At 52.8% G+C, this 15,886-nt stretch overlaps 1 protein-coding gene and 1 long non-coding RNA gene across 3 annotated transcripts in view; one reads left to right on the forward strand and one right to left on the reverse strand.

The window, feature by feature from the left end:
- Positions 1-1,794: 1,794 nt before the first annotated feature.
- On the reverse strand, positions 1,795-4,273 carry LOC109274571 (uncharacterized). 2 transcript variants are annotated; one of them, XR_008417353.1, is made up of 2 exons: positions 2,861-4,273; positions 1,795-2,703 (listed from the first exon to the last, which is right to left on the reverse strand). It is a non-coding gene; the product is annotated as an uncharacterized LOC109274571 (long non-coding RNA). The 2 variants fall into 2 exon arrangements; XR_008417354.1 differs by having other exon boundaries at positions 1,795-2,741.
- A 673-nt stretch (positions 4,274-4,946) lies between these two features.
- The window catches only part of PPP2R5C (protein phosphatase 2 regulatory subunit B'gamma), a 127,516-nt gene continuing 116,576 nt past the window's right edge, over positions 4,947-15,886 (forward strand). The window contains exons 1-2 of the mRNA XM_053889822.1: positions 4,947-5,168; positions 6,054-6,119. Coding sequence (XP_053745797.1) covers positions 5,142-5,168; positions 6,054-6,119 — 93 coding nt within the window. The 5' untranslated portion in view covers positions 4,947-5,141. The remainder of the gene's footprint in view (positions 5,169-6,053; positions 6,120-15,886) is intronic.

Below are 15,886 nucleotides of genomic sequence, written 5' to 3' on the forward strand. Positions count from 1 at the left end.
TAGAGTGCTGGGTTCCAGGGCCGGCCGAAGAGGGGAATGGGGAGTGGTTTTCGTTTTGCAAGATGAACAAAGTCTGGATGTGCATGTGTGAATATACTTAACAGCACTAAACTGTACGTTTCAATGGTTAACGTAGCAAATTTCAAGTTCTGTGTCCTTTGTAACAACTCCGAATTGTTTCTGGAAAGGTGGTGACATCACCTTTCAGCTCTAACGGGGACAGTGGTTTGCGCCGGTCTCCCAGGATGGGGTCGCTGCCTGGAAGGGAATTCTGTTCACTACATCAGCATGGTGTTCTCATCTTTCTAAGGCACAGTTGAGCTGTTCTCTCTCTGGGTTTTCTGTGGCAGAAAGAGGATGACGTGTGTGGTGTGTGTGTGTGTGCGTGTGTGCGCGTGTGTGCGTGTGGTGCATTCAGCAAACCGTAGAGTTCCACCCAGATGGACAATTTCTTCTTAAATGAAGTTCTGGCTTTCGCACCCATCACCTTCTGCGGCGCTCACAGTAACCACGAAGGGGAAAGGGTGGGTTGTGTCATATCCGTTTTACGTGGGTTTAGACCGGGGTTTCTCCACCTCGGCGCTGTTGACATTTGGGATGGGAGCGTGCTTTCTTGTGGAAGCTGCCCTGTGCGCCGGAGGGTGTTCAAGAGCCTCCCTGGCCTCTAATCACTAGGTGCTAGTCACACCCTCCACCCAGCTGTGACAAACAAAACTGTCTAGACATTGCCAGGTGTCCCCTGGGGAACAAAATCACCCCTGTTTTAAGAACCATCTGTTTAGAGGGCTTGAGTGAGGTGTGGGAATAGGGACAGCTCCCAGAATATCAGCCCCAGCGTGCTTTGCTCGCTCCCTCTCGCTTGCTTGACCACCGCATGCCTCTCTACACACATCTTTCATTAGTTTATTTCCAGCTAGACCTTCGTGACGGGGCCATGTTTCCTGCCTGTTAAAACCAATAACCCACAACTTAGGACAAGAACTCAAACTCAACACTTGAGCCGCCTGCAGCTACTTATCAACACCTTGCCTTCCAGCAAGCTCTCTGCTCCCTGGCAGCCGCTGAACGTTCCCTCCTCTCTCCCAAACCTCCTAACCCGGGGTCTCTAATGCTCTTATGGTATCCTTGTCTTCATCTCGGGTTATTTCCATCCAGCCTTATCTCTTTCGCTGGACTTGGGGATTTAAGAGGGAAAAAGAAAGGGACTATATTTCACCCTAGTCACATGAAAATGAAATTATATTTTGTGTTGTTTCCCTTTTTAATACCTTGGATGTGAAAGTCATTAAAATATTTAGAACACTTTTTTTAGAACTTTCATAGATGGTTTTAGAACCACCCGTGAAACTTGATGGTTTCCAAACCTTCCTAGATGGTTCACCTTTTTGTGTCCCGGGGGGAGGACCCCAGACATGCGCTGCAGGATTGGGTGGCTAGTGGGACCAGCTAGGGGGACAGACTGGCTCGTGGCACTTTTCAAAGCTCTTCAAGAGCCAAGCAAAAGGCTTTACTTCATTTAACAGAGCTCTCTGGGTGCCCTTGAGCCTAGAGGTGGTGTTTTGGGGGGTGTCGTTGGGTCCTTGAAACTGAATAGCGCCTCGCATCAAACCGTTGCCCATTCGGTGGCACCTACACTTACCAAGCGCCTGCCATGCACCCGGCACCGTGGTCGGCACTCCACATGGGCACATACGTGGGTATTTCATTTCAATGCAAGCCAACTTATATTTACTCCCTATGGCTCCACGCCAAATCTGCAGGCAAATGTGTAGTGAGTGAATAAATAGGTCCAACTTCAACAAGAAGTGAGTTCTTTAATGACGTGTCAGTGGAAATCAAGTCAGGAAAAGGGGTGGGGGTGAGTAAATGAGTTGAACTTCTACAGTGGGGAAGTGTCAGGGGTGGCCCTGAAGAAGTTACTATCCAGCCCAGGCCCTAGGCACCTCCCCCCACTACCCCGCCAGCAGAAGGGGGGGGGGGGGAAGGGCTGGTGACATGGACACATTGGAGGGGGTTGCCAGCACGTCCCAAGCTCTGGGGGAGGACGGCCAATGAGAGCAGCAGGAGGAAAGAGAACAGTCTGAGAGGCGGGACTAGACCACAGCAGCAGTGGGATCTGTGAACAAAGGGTAGGCCCTGGGAAGCACAGGGTGCCTAGGACGTGATTGCTGCCTCGGGAGGCTCAGCCGAAAATCCAAGCGTACAAGACCGCCTCGGTGCTCAGAGAGCCCAGCGGGGCAGGACCGAAGCCGCCGGGGCTGGCGTCCAGCGAGCCAAGAGAAGGGGCTTTCTGGGTCGAGGAGATCAAAACGGCAGCGTGGCAGACACGGCCGGGTTGGGACCGGCGTCAGAGGAGAACGTGAGGGCAGGGCCACTGTGTCATAGGCATCCTTGAAGATAAGAGCTTCTAAAAGTGGAGGTATGAAGGGGCAGCTCTGATTCTGAACCAAGGGCCTTCTCTCTGCCCTGCTTTTACGCACCCCTTCTGCTCTCCAGAGTGAAGCAGCAGGCCTCTCTGCGGGTCGATGGCTGGTGGAGGCAGGGCAGCAGGAAAACTAGATCCTCTGGGGCCCTCTCTGCTCCTCCAGAGAGACCTCAGGGGCCTAACTGAAGCAATCCATCCTCCGGGGAAGGCAGACGTGGGAAAAGCATTTCTAGGTTACCAAAGGCCATCGCAGAAACATGTTCCAGAAGAGTCAGGGTCTGAAGAAGAGAGGTTTTTCTGTGATATGGGCAGCACCCTGATGAACATAGAAGATGGGGGCACTCAGAAGAGGTGACCCCAGGCACACGTGCACACACACACCCGGGGACCCCAAATCCCATTCAAAAAGAAGTCCAGCTCCTTGGCAAGGCTTACGAGAGTCTGAATCGGGAGACTCTTTCCTTCATTCTCATCTCTCGCCATGACAAAATACTCGTGAAGGGCTCTTGGGTGCTTCTGAGCCAGACTCTTGCACCCCAGTCCCCGTAGACTTGCTGAGCGCCACATCCTTCTGACTGCTGGCTTTCTTCCATTTCTGCCTCAAGGACGTGGAGTGGGGGACAAGGGTAGTGCCTTGTTCACAGCGCAATCCCTTGCCCTGTGCTTTGCACACAATGGGCGTCAAACATCCCTTGAGTGAATGATGTGCAACACTGCACCAGGGGCTATGATACAAGGATATCAGTGGCACAGACTTGTCTTGGAAAAGTCCCTCAGCTCCTTTAGAGCTCCATGGTCATAAACTAATAGTTTTAGAACTACTCCTGTTAGACATGAGTATATACTGGGTTTGTTAAATTGACAGCATGTTTATTTTTAAAAATGAAACGTTGGGGCGCCTGGATGGCTCAGTTGGTTAAGCGCCCGACTTGGGCTCAGGTCATGAACTCACTGTTTGTGGGTTCCAGCCCCACATCCGGCCCCGTGCTGACAGCTTAGAGCCTGAAGCCTGCTGCGGATTCTGTGTCTCCCTCTCTCTTTGCCCTTCCCCCGCTCATGCTCCCTCTCTTTCAAAAATAAAATAAACGTAAAATTTGTTTAATGAAACGTTATTAAATTAACGAGGGGCATTGTTCTGCCCCCTCCCCCATGTTCTTTAAGTATTTGTTTGGATAAACTATTGTCCCACTCAGAACCGTTTCTTCTGCACCACCAGCCGTTTGAGGCTGTGCCGTTTACCTGCAGCTATATTCGTCTGAAGGCGAAGGCGTACATTCAGACACCTGCAGGCAGAACTTAACTTTCAGGACCTCCCACGACACTCCTCACTTTAGATCTTTTTTTTCCCTTCCTCTTCTTTTAGCTTTCTCATCGCAGAGCAGAACAGAATAACCGAAAACGCTTTGCCTAGCAACTTTCAAGAGCGAAAACCGGGGCGTAAGAAAACGCAATGTGTCTAAGCGCCGGGTTAAGATCCAGCCCCTCCGTCATGACGAGTGAGGCAACGCTTCTCACGCGTGGATCCGTTCACTCCCGGAGGCTTATTACCTAACGCTTTTCTGCAGGCTCCGTGCCTGTCATTAGTGCTCTCCATTGGTTTTTGCCACCAGACAGGCTGCGGAAGTAGTATATTAACAAGCTAACCTTCTTCCTTCGCAAAACTCATCTCCCCAGAGCGGTTAGCGAGCTGAGACAAATCACGTGACCGCCTGGTCACAATGCAGAGGTTTCCTCACGTGGTTTAAGATCGGGCCAAATCGAAGAATAAAATAAAATCCCATTGGCGCAGCTGAAGCCTGACCAGTGGGGCGGGGCCGACACGGGAGGAGGAGGGAGGGCCTCGGGGGCGGGGCCCAGTGGGGCCCAGCGAAACTGCCGTTCGCGCGGCCCCGGGCCTCCTCGGCCGGCCCTGCGCTCCCGCGCGCTGGCGCCTTAGAGCCTGGGGGGCGCCGCGGGGGCGGCGAGGGGGCGAGGCCGAGAGGTTGCCGTTCACGCCAGGCCACGTCCCGCCGGCTGCAGAAGTTGTTGCCATCCGTTTCAAACGTGGCTTTTCCACGCCGGACTTGTCCCCTGCTCTTTCCGTCCTGCACCTGCGCCGCGTGTGCCGGCCACTCGCCGCCGATGCAGCCCCACGCCCCCTCCCAGACTGAGCTCGGCTCACCCGACCGTCCCTTCGCCGCCGCCGCCGCCGCCGAGGAGATCCCCGGGAGCCGGAGCGCTTCAGGGGAAGAGGGGGTGGGACCGGTGCCGCGTGCAGGGGCGGGACTGCGGGGAAGAGCGTTAGAGGGCACGTGAGGGCGCCTCGGCCAATGGCAGGACGCCTGGGGGCCAGCGGGGCGGGGACGTCGCGGGGGCGGGGCGGGGCGGGGCGGGAGCGGCGGGCCGGGCCGGGCCAGGCCGGCGGTGGGGGGGGGGGGGGCTGAGGGGGTGACTGGGGGAGGGGTGGGGCGGGGCGGGCCGGGGGAGGGGCGGAGAGACGCCGCCGCCGCTGCCGCCGCCGCCGCCGCCGCCGCCGCCGCCGCGGCTGCCGCAGCCTGTGGGAGCCTGGAAAAGGGGAAGTGCGAACGAGCGAGCGACTCAGTCCCCGAGCGGCGGCGGCAGCGGCGGCAGCGGCGGCGACGGCGGGGGTCGCGACGGCCGGGGCGGGGACGCTGCTGCTGCTGCTGCTGCTGCTGCTGCTGCGGGGGGCAGGCGGCGGCGGCGGCCCGCACCAGCCATGCCGAATAAAAACAAGAAGGAGAAAGTGAGTCCGGGCTCGGGCCGCCGGACCGGCCGGGGCGGGGGAGGGCAAGGGGCAGCGCGGAAGGCGGGAGGGAGCTGGCCGGGAGCGGGGTGCGGCGGGCTCCGGGATCCGGCGGGCGCAGAAGCGCCGCTCCGGGGTGGGGGCGGGGGCGCCGGGGCCGCGGGGCCCAGGACGGGCGGGGGTCCCGAGGAGCCAGGGCGGGCGGGCGGGCTTGCGGGGGCGCGACCGCCGTGCGGGCGGCGTGGGCGTCGGGCCCCAGGCGGCGCGCGCGGTGGGCGTGAGGGGGCAGGTGCGGCCGCGGAGGTGGTTGACCCAGCCTCGCAGACGCGCAGGAGGGACGCCCGGGCCGGGGAAGGGGAGCGAATGGCTCCGGCTGGCTGTTGGTGAAGAGGGACGCTCTGGGGCTCTGAAATACTATTATTATCCTGGGTGGCGGCGGGGATGGCCGTGAGTGTGCTGCGTTGCATTTGGGAGTCGGGGGTGGGGGGGGGGGGTACGCTTCTGCTCCAGGTGGAGCTTGGGAGCGTCTCAGAGTCACCCCAGAAATCCCCGCTCAGGTGGGAGGCAAGAAAGGGATGCAGTGTGGCTCTGTCGAAACACGGAGAGCACCTTACATTTGGTTTATCTATTTCTGCCTGAAGTTTTCAACGCCAAATACACATCAGGAAAACGAGGAGAGTCTGAGCTGGGGGGTGGGGGTGTCGCATCGCAATATTCTATGGTAACTAAGTGACGAGAGGCAGAATTTCTTGGTGGTATTGATTAAAATTAGCGGAAGTTCTGGTTAAATGGTATAAATCGGGTTTTAAACTGCATTTGGGGTTGTCTGATGTTTGGCAGTCTAAAAATTGAGAAGTCTAATTGACTCTGCTTGATATTTCCCAGGAATCACCAAAAGCAGGGAAAAGTGGAAAAAGTTCCAAAGAAGGACAAGACATAATAGAATCAGAGGTAACTGCTCTCAAATATTTCCTTTCTGTTTTGTCGTGAACACCTTTTAACTAAGGGCAGAAAAACAGCGTGGGCGAGAAAACACCAGGGTCTTCTAGAGTGTTTTCCTGCATGAGATTTTCTCGTAGTCTCCTTCGTAACCTGAAATTTTGGTTCTGTAGGTTTTACTGTTTCCGTCTGGGAAAATGTGGATGTGTTTCTGAAAGCTGTATCTGCAGCTGGTAGTTTTAAGTTCATAACCCCCACCCCAAATCTAGCAGCTCTCACTGTTGTTCGGGCTCCATTTAGCTCTCAGATTCTCCCCTCCGGTCCTTCCCCAGCAACCTGGTCCCTCTCAGCGTCTCCTCCTCTTCCTTCCATCACCTTTCCTTCCTCTGGCCAGGCCTGTGCCGCCCGTGTCCCACACGACCTCTCCCGTTGATGTCTGATTCCTTTAGCCTCTTTCTCCCAGAGCGTCAGTACCATTCAGTTTATCTAGTTCGGGTATTTTTATACAACCTTCTCTCTTCTACTTGTGTTCTCTGTCTACGTGGGCCAGTTGTGACGACTTCTGCTTCTCACCTGCGGGCTCATTGAGGAACAACCCAAATGCTCACGGAGGCCTGTGTCTACCTGGCGGGGTTGGGGTCATTCCTTTGACACCATTGGGAGCGTGTGCAGAGCCAGCACTCTGCCTGGTCTTGTCTTGCCTGTGACGAGTGCTTGGACTGGAGCACCCCGGGCTAAGGACCCAGGAGCTGACTCTACCCAGGCAGAGCTAACTGGCCCTTGTGGACCATTGGTGGCCGAGAAACTGCTTGATTCAGTGTCACAGTCTCTAGAGCTGGGTCATCAAGGTCCCTGGTCTTATCACAGATGACATTAGTTTGTAAGTGTCAGCCCCCTTCCTGTAAGCCAAGTTAGAATGAGTTCAGTTCTGTCTGGAAAACAGTTAACTGGCAATTATCAGCAGTGGGCTTTTTTTTTTTTTTTTTTTAAGTCCCAGCGTTCTCTTTTCCTTACAATTTGGTGCATCCTAAGCCTCCCTCCTCTTCAGCAGGTGGTTTATTCCAGCAAATCTGTCGCCTTCCCCAAAGCAAAAAGGAGAAACCCCAAAAAGTTTCTTAAATAGTTAGGGATTATTTATGCCAGCCTTTCCCTGTCCTTTGTTTATAGCCGACAATCAAGTTTTACTGTGGCATTCTTGCTTTTGACCTGCCTATTTCCGTGTCACTCTTTGGACTAAATTGATTTAAGTGCAGTGCAATCACTCTGCAAGGTGGATGCTTTTTCTATCATTTACGGAGCTTTTGTTGCAGCCGCAAAGGCTTCCGGTGCTCCCCAAACCTTTCTTGCTCCCATACCTGTCTCTCTCACTGTTAGTGTGTCAGAGGACATCGGTGTGTATCACTCGTTTATTCCTGTTCGAGCAGAAAGAACCTGGCTAGAAGGGCGGATAATGTTAAGTTTGAACCTGAACCATCCCTCAGCAGCTCAAAGACAACCAGAACCACTAGTAAGTCAAATGCGTGTTTTTAAGGTGGACTGAGTTCCTAGACTGTCAGTTGCTTAAGACTCTTGAGGTGTGGCCTGCAGTGCCCGAGTGTGATGCCCCACTTGTCTTTTTGTATTTTTTCTAGTGCTACTAAGAGCTGGAGCCACAGAGCTTGAATTACCACCGACAAATACTGAAATGGTGGGCCCTTCACTCCTCATAAGGACACCAGAGGCAACATGGCACACTAATCACGACACTTGGGAGACCCCTCTGTCCGTTATTTTGCAGGAATGCAGATTGGGGCACTGCAGTGCACCTGAACTTTGCGTTGAGCCTGACTTTTTTTTTTTTTTTTTAATCGTTGCTTTCCCTCCTCCGTCTTCGTGTCGCGCCTTCACCTCTGGTTCCGCCCACTTACCAAACATGATTGACTCAGGCGCATTAAACCCTCATTCTTTTCCTCTCCTGTCAACGCTGCTCCGAACTTGAATGTTTTAACCTGAACGATTCAGATAGGACTGCCGTGCCGTGCCGCTTTTCAGACCTGTTCAGTGTCACGTCGCCTTCACGGCCAGGCCAGCCTGTGAACTCACCTGCGTTAGGGCACCTACCGCAGTCAAGGCTTCACAGCCTGAGAGGCGGGCAGAACAGGCCGCCCGTCCAGAGCAGGGTAGCCAGGCTTGGGAAGTAATCCCGGCAGAGAAAACCTAAGAGAACTTGGCCTATGTTGATTGACTTAATACACCACTGCAAGACTGGAAAGGGTCCTCATACTAAAATCCTGGCTGCCTGTAACCCAGCCTCATAGAAGACAGAGAAGCAAGTGACATACACTGCAGAACACTTTTGGGTTAAACAAAGGAACATTTGATGGCGTGGGGTCTTTAGGAAGGAAGATGAAGTCCCGCCTTAACGGATTGTTAAGGGATAGAGCGGTGTAGGGGAAAGTATTTTAGCCTGGGGGTTATTAGATAGTAAAACTGCTGACTCCTGGTTGCCATAAATGATGTCACCTGACTTCTGTGGCCCTGTTTCCTCACCCCTGAAAACACTTGGTGAGTTTCCAGCGTGGCCATTTTTAACTCTGTGGGACAGATTAGGCATGACCCACAACTTCTCGAAAGACCTTTTCCCTGCGAGATGTATGGCAGAATATATCTTCCAATGTAACAAGATACCGTTAAAGGTTCTAACGGATGCTGTGCACATTTTGCTTCTTCTAGAAACTACTCCTTGAATGGTGTGTGTTGGTCCTTTTGTTTTACTCGCTTTCAAATACGATGTTTAAGTTTGACTTCTCCACATGTGCCCTGGGAACCAGAGCTTCTGCCCAGTCCTTACGGGTTTATTTCATGGCGCACTTTGAAGGAGTGAGGCCGCAGATGGGCTCCCGGGGAACTGGAAGTTGGAGAACTCAGGAGACGGGCCGAGGGAACTCAGCTTGGAGCAGCCGTTCCCAGTGTGACCTTCAGAGCTGTGGAAACCTCACGAGGCACACTTGATGAATATCCAGTCTTAATAAATCGCTCAGAGATTCTTAAAGTCCGTTTTAGAAGACTGAGACCATGTGGTAGTAGTTGTTGATAGTAGTTGCCTTAATTTGTACACTGCGTCCAAAGTTGTTTTCGAAAGTGTCTGTGCTCTTTGTAAAGTGACTTGTTTTAAGCACATTAAAGGTTGTTTCCGTGTTGTTCTCTGGCCGTGTATTTCGCATGTCCTGCTTCGGCTCAGTTTTGTTTGAAAGTCTCCACAGCATCGCTTACATAATATGTGTTGCTGAAAAGAAAGCGCAACAGTCCTCTCTCCAACCTGTTAGCTTATTCTGACACCTTCTGCCTTTAGTAACAAGTGTTCTCTCTCTCTCATCTGTCCCTTTACATCCTCTCCCGCCCCCCTTGGTGTTGCAGAGACAGGGAGCCAGATATGCTGGGGCCCCGTAGGTGTAGCTGGGGGAGTCCCGTCTTAGCAATTAAAACAGAAATTTCAAAAATATTGATTCATCTAATAGTAACAATACCCATTACACGGTAACGTAAATTCACATTTTTATGAAAAGTATCTTTTCAAGAAAATTTGACTTTCTAGTCCCTCGGCTGTGTTTTAACCCGAGTGCTGGAGGACAGTGAAAGTAGTTTGTTGGTAGGTGTGCTTTCCGGGGAAGGCGGCTGTGATCGTCACCCTTGCGAGGAGAGTCCCCAGCTCCTCCCCCGGAACATCAGAGCCACTGTCTGGGGGCCGAATTCTGAGCTTGGGCTGCAGCTGGGAGCCTCCGTGCCACATTCCCCATTGTTCTCCTCCCACTTTTTTTCCACACAACCCTAAACGGGACTCCAGTGACACTCAGGACCCAAAAGACTAGTACTTTATTTTTATTTTTATTTTTTTGGAAATGCACATGCAACTATTAGTTCAGAGTGGGGTTCCCTACTTTTAATCGCCACCTCTCGGCCCACTTCCCCAGCCACTCTGCAGCCCGTTTGCTTAGAGCCTGGTGTTCAGGAAAGACAGAGGATCTGCAAAGCGGGTGATCAGCTGTGGGCTGGAGGGCATGTGAGTTAGGGGGAGGCGCCATGAGCTTCCCATCGCAGTGCCCACCTCTTCTCTGGAACCGAGTGACAAGCTGGACGCTTGGCAGACCCTGGGTGCCTCCACCCCACGCTCACCAGTGTTGACGGGTGGACCAGTTGCTTCCCCGCGGGCCTGCCCTGTGCACCGTGGGATGTCCCCCAGCACCCTTGGCTTTCCCCACCAGGTGCTGCTAGCCCCGCACCCCCTCCACTTTTGACAACCAAAAGTTCCTCCAGACGTGGCCAGATGTCTCCTGGAGGGCGGAATGGCCCCCGGTGAGACCACTGCTCTAGAAAGACCCTCCCCAAAGGGTTAAGTATGTATGTTTGCTCGTAAATCATGCCAGACACATAGGCTTCCTTTAGAATAGCAATGCTCAAACCAAAGGAGCATCAGCACCCCTTTACAGTCCTAAAAATTACAATCCCCAAGAGCTTTTATTTAGGTCAGTTCTGGCCGATACTTTTATGAGAAATTAAAAGTGAAATGTTTATTCATTAATTCATCTAACAGTAACACACCCGATACGTGTTAACGTAAGTAGCAGGTTTTTATGGGAAATAACTATCCACAAAAATTCACTGAGAAAAATGGCATCGCATCCTGCTCTTACAAATTTCTTTAACGTCTGGCTTAACAAGCTCGCTGGCTCCTGGAGTCTGTTCCTGCATTCCGTGTGTTTTGATGTCACGTGTCTTGTGGCCTGTGAAAAAGTGACATAATGGTAGTTACAAAGGCAAATCATGTCTTCGTGTTCTCATAAAAGCACAGACCCCGGGAAGTGTCTACGGGACCTTCAGGGGTCCCCAGGCCTCGCTTTGCGTGGTACCCTTCCTGTGCCCCTCACTGTCCGTCTGAGTCTCTTGGTCTTGTAAGTTCCCAGTCAGGCTCGTTGATTCTGAACTTGAAGGGAAGCTTTCCTCACCCTCTTGGCCCGCATTTTTCCCACCTTTGACATTCGAGTAGCAATTGTTTATCATTGACACTGACTTGTACGACTTTTATGTACCCTGGTTTGCCTCCCTAACTAGATTAAGTACTCGAGGACAGCAATTTAACTTGATTCTCCCTTGTACTTGCCACATATGTGAGAACCTGGAGGCAAGAAATGTTTGTTTGTGGATTTTACAAGTGCTCAGGAAGAAGGGGAGCTTCAACTCAATCAGCTTGCTGGGTTTTCCAGTTCGGTGAATTCGAGGGAGAAAATTGCTTCTCAAGAGGCTTGTTTCTTTATCATCTTTTGTTCCTCTAAGGAAATTTTAACGCAGAGAAATGTTCTCACGGCATCGTTTGTTTTAAATAAATAGCAGCGTCCTAAAGCAGAAGATTATGGTACTTAGGTCTTTTTCTAACGTCTTATGAAAGTTTTAAGAAGAGTTTTTTGTTTTGGGTTTTAGTTTTCTTTTATATAGCACCAGAGGCCAGGGGTAAGATGTATAGTCTCATGAGACCTTATTTTAATTAAAACCGTCCAGGGTAGGATTTCCTTTTAAGTAAGCTTTCCAATATGGTCTTCGGTGCTTTGTATGTTTTATTTTGAGTTTATTTTGGTAATTTTCCTCAGTAGAACGTACCTGTGTAGTTGACCCTTAAACAACATGGGGATTAGGGGTGCCAATACCCTCCCCCCTGAGACACACACACACACCGAAAAATCTGTTGCATAACCATTGACTCCCCCAGAATTTAACTACTCATAGCCTACTGTTGACTGGAAGCCTTGCTGATCACATAAGCAGTCAATCAACACACATTTGGTATGTTACAGTTATTATGTTCTAGATTCTTTTTTTTTTTTTTTTTAATGTTTGTTTATTTTTGAGAGCGAGGGGGCAGGTAGAGCAGCAGGTAGGAGCGGTCAGCACCCCTCTCCCTCTCCAGCAGAAACTCCATTACACGATAAGTAAGTAATTCTAGAAAGAGTTCGGCTGAATTACACGAAGCAATTGATAAAGTTTGCCGGGTCACGGCAGAAGCAGGGTGTCTGTGTTAAAGCACTTGCGGGTGAGTGCAGGCCCGTAGCCCCGCGTGGAAGGGCGGAGAGCCTTCCGCCTGCATCTGCTGCGTGAGCCCCCGTCTGCCACCAGCGGGAATCACGTGATACGTCCCCAAGTCACAGGGAAAACTTCATGTGAAAGATTTCAGCTGTAAAAAGTCTCCCGCGTCTCCCTAAAACATCGGCTGCCCGCTGAGGGGGGTCGGGGCTCGATGGCACCTGGCCCGGCGCCATCCGTACATCGTGGGCAGCCCAGACCTCGCGGGGCCCTGATCCCGGTCGGTTTCAGAAGGGCCCCTGCGGGGAAGTGCTGCTGCCCACGCCCAGGCGGGGCGCTGTCATCCCGGTGTTCTCCACGTGGGGGAGCGAAGGACAAGCCCAGAAATGGGGGGGAGGGGGGGGTAATTAGTTTGAAGACCTTGGATTTTCCTTCGTCTTAAATATTTTATTAAGGTGAGACTTAGCCTGGCTATAAAGGGATGGGAGCTGTGACCTCATGCTGTTTCTGCCCAGTGGCGACGTCACAGTACCCGGAGGGTGCTAGGCATTAGCCACATGTGGCTCTCTAAATTGCTGAAAATCAAATTAATTTAAAAATTCAGTTCCTCCATCACCCTAGCTGCACTTCGAGTGTGCGGGACCCGCATGTGGCTGGTAGCTACTCCATTGGACGGCAGATAAAGGACGTTTCCTGCTTCACGGCAAGTTCTGATGGATAGAGTAGCCTTAGAGCCTGCCAGTGTTTTCCAAAATAATTCCATTTGAGTGTGTGTATCTTACTTGACATTTGTCAGCTATTATATTTTTTTTTTTTTTTTTTTACATTTTTATTCATTTTTGAGAGAGTGCTGCGGGGGAGGGAGGGACAGAGAGAGAGGGAGACACAGAACCCGAAGCAGGCTCCAGGCTCCCTGCCGTCAGCACAGAGCCCGACGCAGGGCTGGAACCCACGAGCCGCGAGATCATGACCTGAGCCGAAGTCGGACGCTTAACCGACCGAGCCCCCCAGGGGCCCCATGTCAGCTATCACTCTTGATATAAAATGTCAAATGAGAAGGAAGTGGATGAAGGTAGGGAAAAGAGGATGGTGGAAGAGAAGGGGATTGAGGGACGAGCAGAGGAGGCCTTGCCACCACTGGTCCGCGGCTGCCTGTGTTCTAGACCTGCGCCTGATACCCCCACGAGGCCGCGCGCTCCCCCATAGGCTGGGCCTAGGGGAAACAGCGTCCTTCTCATCTTCCTTTTCAGATCGTCTGTCTTTATTTGTTTTGGAGGTCAAAGCACACACGGTTAGCAAATAAAATACTACAGAAACTACTCTCTCATTCCATCTGATCCGCTTTCAGGAGCAGAGCTCTCTCCCCCGCTCTGCTGATTCGCCCCACGGTCCAGATCTTACAGGAACAAGTATTGCATGGCAGAGGGCGGGCTCTGGAGGAGGGCGCCCTGGCCGTGACGGGGGTGACCTTTCTCTCTCCCCAAGTCGTTTTCCTCCCTTCAGGCCATGCTCCTCCACCTCGTAGACCTCCCTCCGGGTGGCTCGTTCATCCAGTCACCCGGCAGGCGCAGCCTGAGACGCTCCTGAGTGCTGAGCGCCATCCTGGGTGCTGGGGGCGGGGGCAGCATGAGACACAGCAGGACACATGCTCGGGCAGTTTGCTTTCAGTGAGTGCCAGGTGCGCTGGTGTTTGTAAGGGCACTGGCGGCGTTTGGTTCGAGTGCATCTCACACTTTGCAGAGTGGTGGTCCTGGGGCTCTCAACATCAGTAGCACCTTCTGGTCACTGCGCTATCAAAACTGCACTTACGTGTTTCCAGAGGCTGCTTCACGTGGTCGGCAACGGTCTCACCAAGGAGATATTGTTAAAGGTGACACCCGAATGTGAAGAAGGAGCCAATAGTACAGAGATCCGGGAAGGGGCGTTCCAGCCAGAGGAAGTAGCTAGTGCAAAGGCCCTGAGGCAGCAGCGAGCTTGTGTGTCCACTGGAAAGAAGGCCAGTGTCTCTTCAGAAGGCTGAAGAGAAATGAGGGTGACTTGAGCAGGAGGGATAAAGTCAAAGAGATAGGCAAAGGCAAAGATCTTGTCGGCAGCCCATGGCAGGATTTGATGGGAAGCCATTGAGGTGGTTTGAGCCAGGGAAGGGGGATGATCTAACTTAAGTTTGTTTTTTTTTTTTAAGTTTATTTGTTCTGAGAGAGAACGCACGCATGCCGGGCAGGGGCAGAGAGAGAGGGACGGGAGAATCCCTGGCAGGCTCCTCACTGTCAGCACAGAGTCCGACACCAGGGTTGAACTCACGAACCATGAGGTCATGAGTTGAGGCGAAATCAAGGGTCAGATGCTTAACTGACTGAGCCACCCGGGCGCCCCTGACTTAAGTATTTAAAAAGCTCCCTGCTGTTGCTCTGCCATTGCTGGGTAGGAAACAGAAAGGCAAGAATTGGAACCAGGGACCCCTGGAAACATGCCCATCAGATGCCCGGTTTACACAACAGGCAGAGGTGAGGCCCCAGCACAGCTGGCCATGGGCGCTGGACTCGGGTGGGCTTGTCAGCTGACCGCTCCCTGGACAGGCCCAAGCTGAGAGCGTGCTTTTGTGGCTTCCAGCCCCGAAAGGCCGGAACGTAGAGAGCTTTGCTCTGAGCGGCCGGCTCCTACACTAGCAGCCTGAGTTTTCTCTACACAGTCTGGTTTCTCTGGAGACCACCTTTCTTGCCGCCATAAAAGCTAGAGGCTGACTGTCACAAACAGCAGGGTTGTCCCAGGACCACCTGTTGAAGAGACTGTTCTCCTGTTGAGAGGCCTTGGCTCCCAGTTCTGTCCCACTGATCTAAGTGGCTGTCCTTATGCTAGTACCATGCCCTTTAGATGAATATTCTTTTTTTTTTTTTTTTTTTTTAAATTTTTGAGAGAGAAAGAGTACAAGCAGCAGAGGGGCAGAGAGAGAGAGTGAGGGAGACAGAGAATCCAAAGCAGGCACCAGGCTCTGAGCTGTCAGCAGAGAGCCCGGTGCGGGGCTCGAACTCACCACAACATCATGACCTGAGCTGAAATCAGACGCTTAACCGACTGAGCCACCCAGGACCCCATAGATGAATATTCTTTTAAAAGATCTTAAAAGGCATGCAAATATGGGTTTCTTAGGCTGTGTATCACATGGTGTCTGACACATAGTGGTGGTAGTTTGTCATAACATTGCAGAAGGGGAGAATTTGGGAAGATGCTGGAGAGTGGAATTGCTTGGCTGTGGGACACAAGGGAGGTGACGTCTGAAGTCCAGGGAGCGAGCAAGGTGCAAGTCTGGTTCCGCTGCTCCCTGCCCGATCCCAGGAGGTCGCCCTGCACCCTGGCTGGGGAAGGGCCCTGGTTCCGGCCCAGAACCGTATCTGGCTGTGATTACCTTGGGGAGGGGGTTCCACACACTGTCGGGCACGCCAGGAGAATCCTGTGCAGGGCGGTGCCCTCCCCCCCAGGCGCTGACCATTACATGTCCCTGTGGCTGCTGACGTTTGGAGCTGAGGAGAACGATGTGCTCCGAGCATCTCTGTTTCTCCAGGCCCCGCCTTTCTCTGTGGCTCAGGGATCCCTTCAGGCCACCCTCACCTCCTCAGGCCTCGCCTCCCTTCAGAATGCTTCTCACAGGGGACCTCGTACGTCTGTGCATGGGGGGAGGCCATCAGATCTCTCCCTTCCAGCCGTCCTGTCCTGTGCATCCTCTGTTCTGT

The sequence above is a fragment of the Panthera pardus genome, unplaced genomic scaffold, assembly GCF_024362965.1.
Source record: "Panthera pardus isolate Hobbes unplaced genomic scaffold, ASM2436296v1 HiC_scaffold_24, whole genome shotgun sequence".
In the NCBI taxonomy this organism is placed as follows: domain Eukaryota; kingdom Metazoa; phylum Chordata; class Mammalia; order Carnivora; family Felidae; genus Panthera; species Panthera pardus.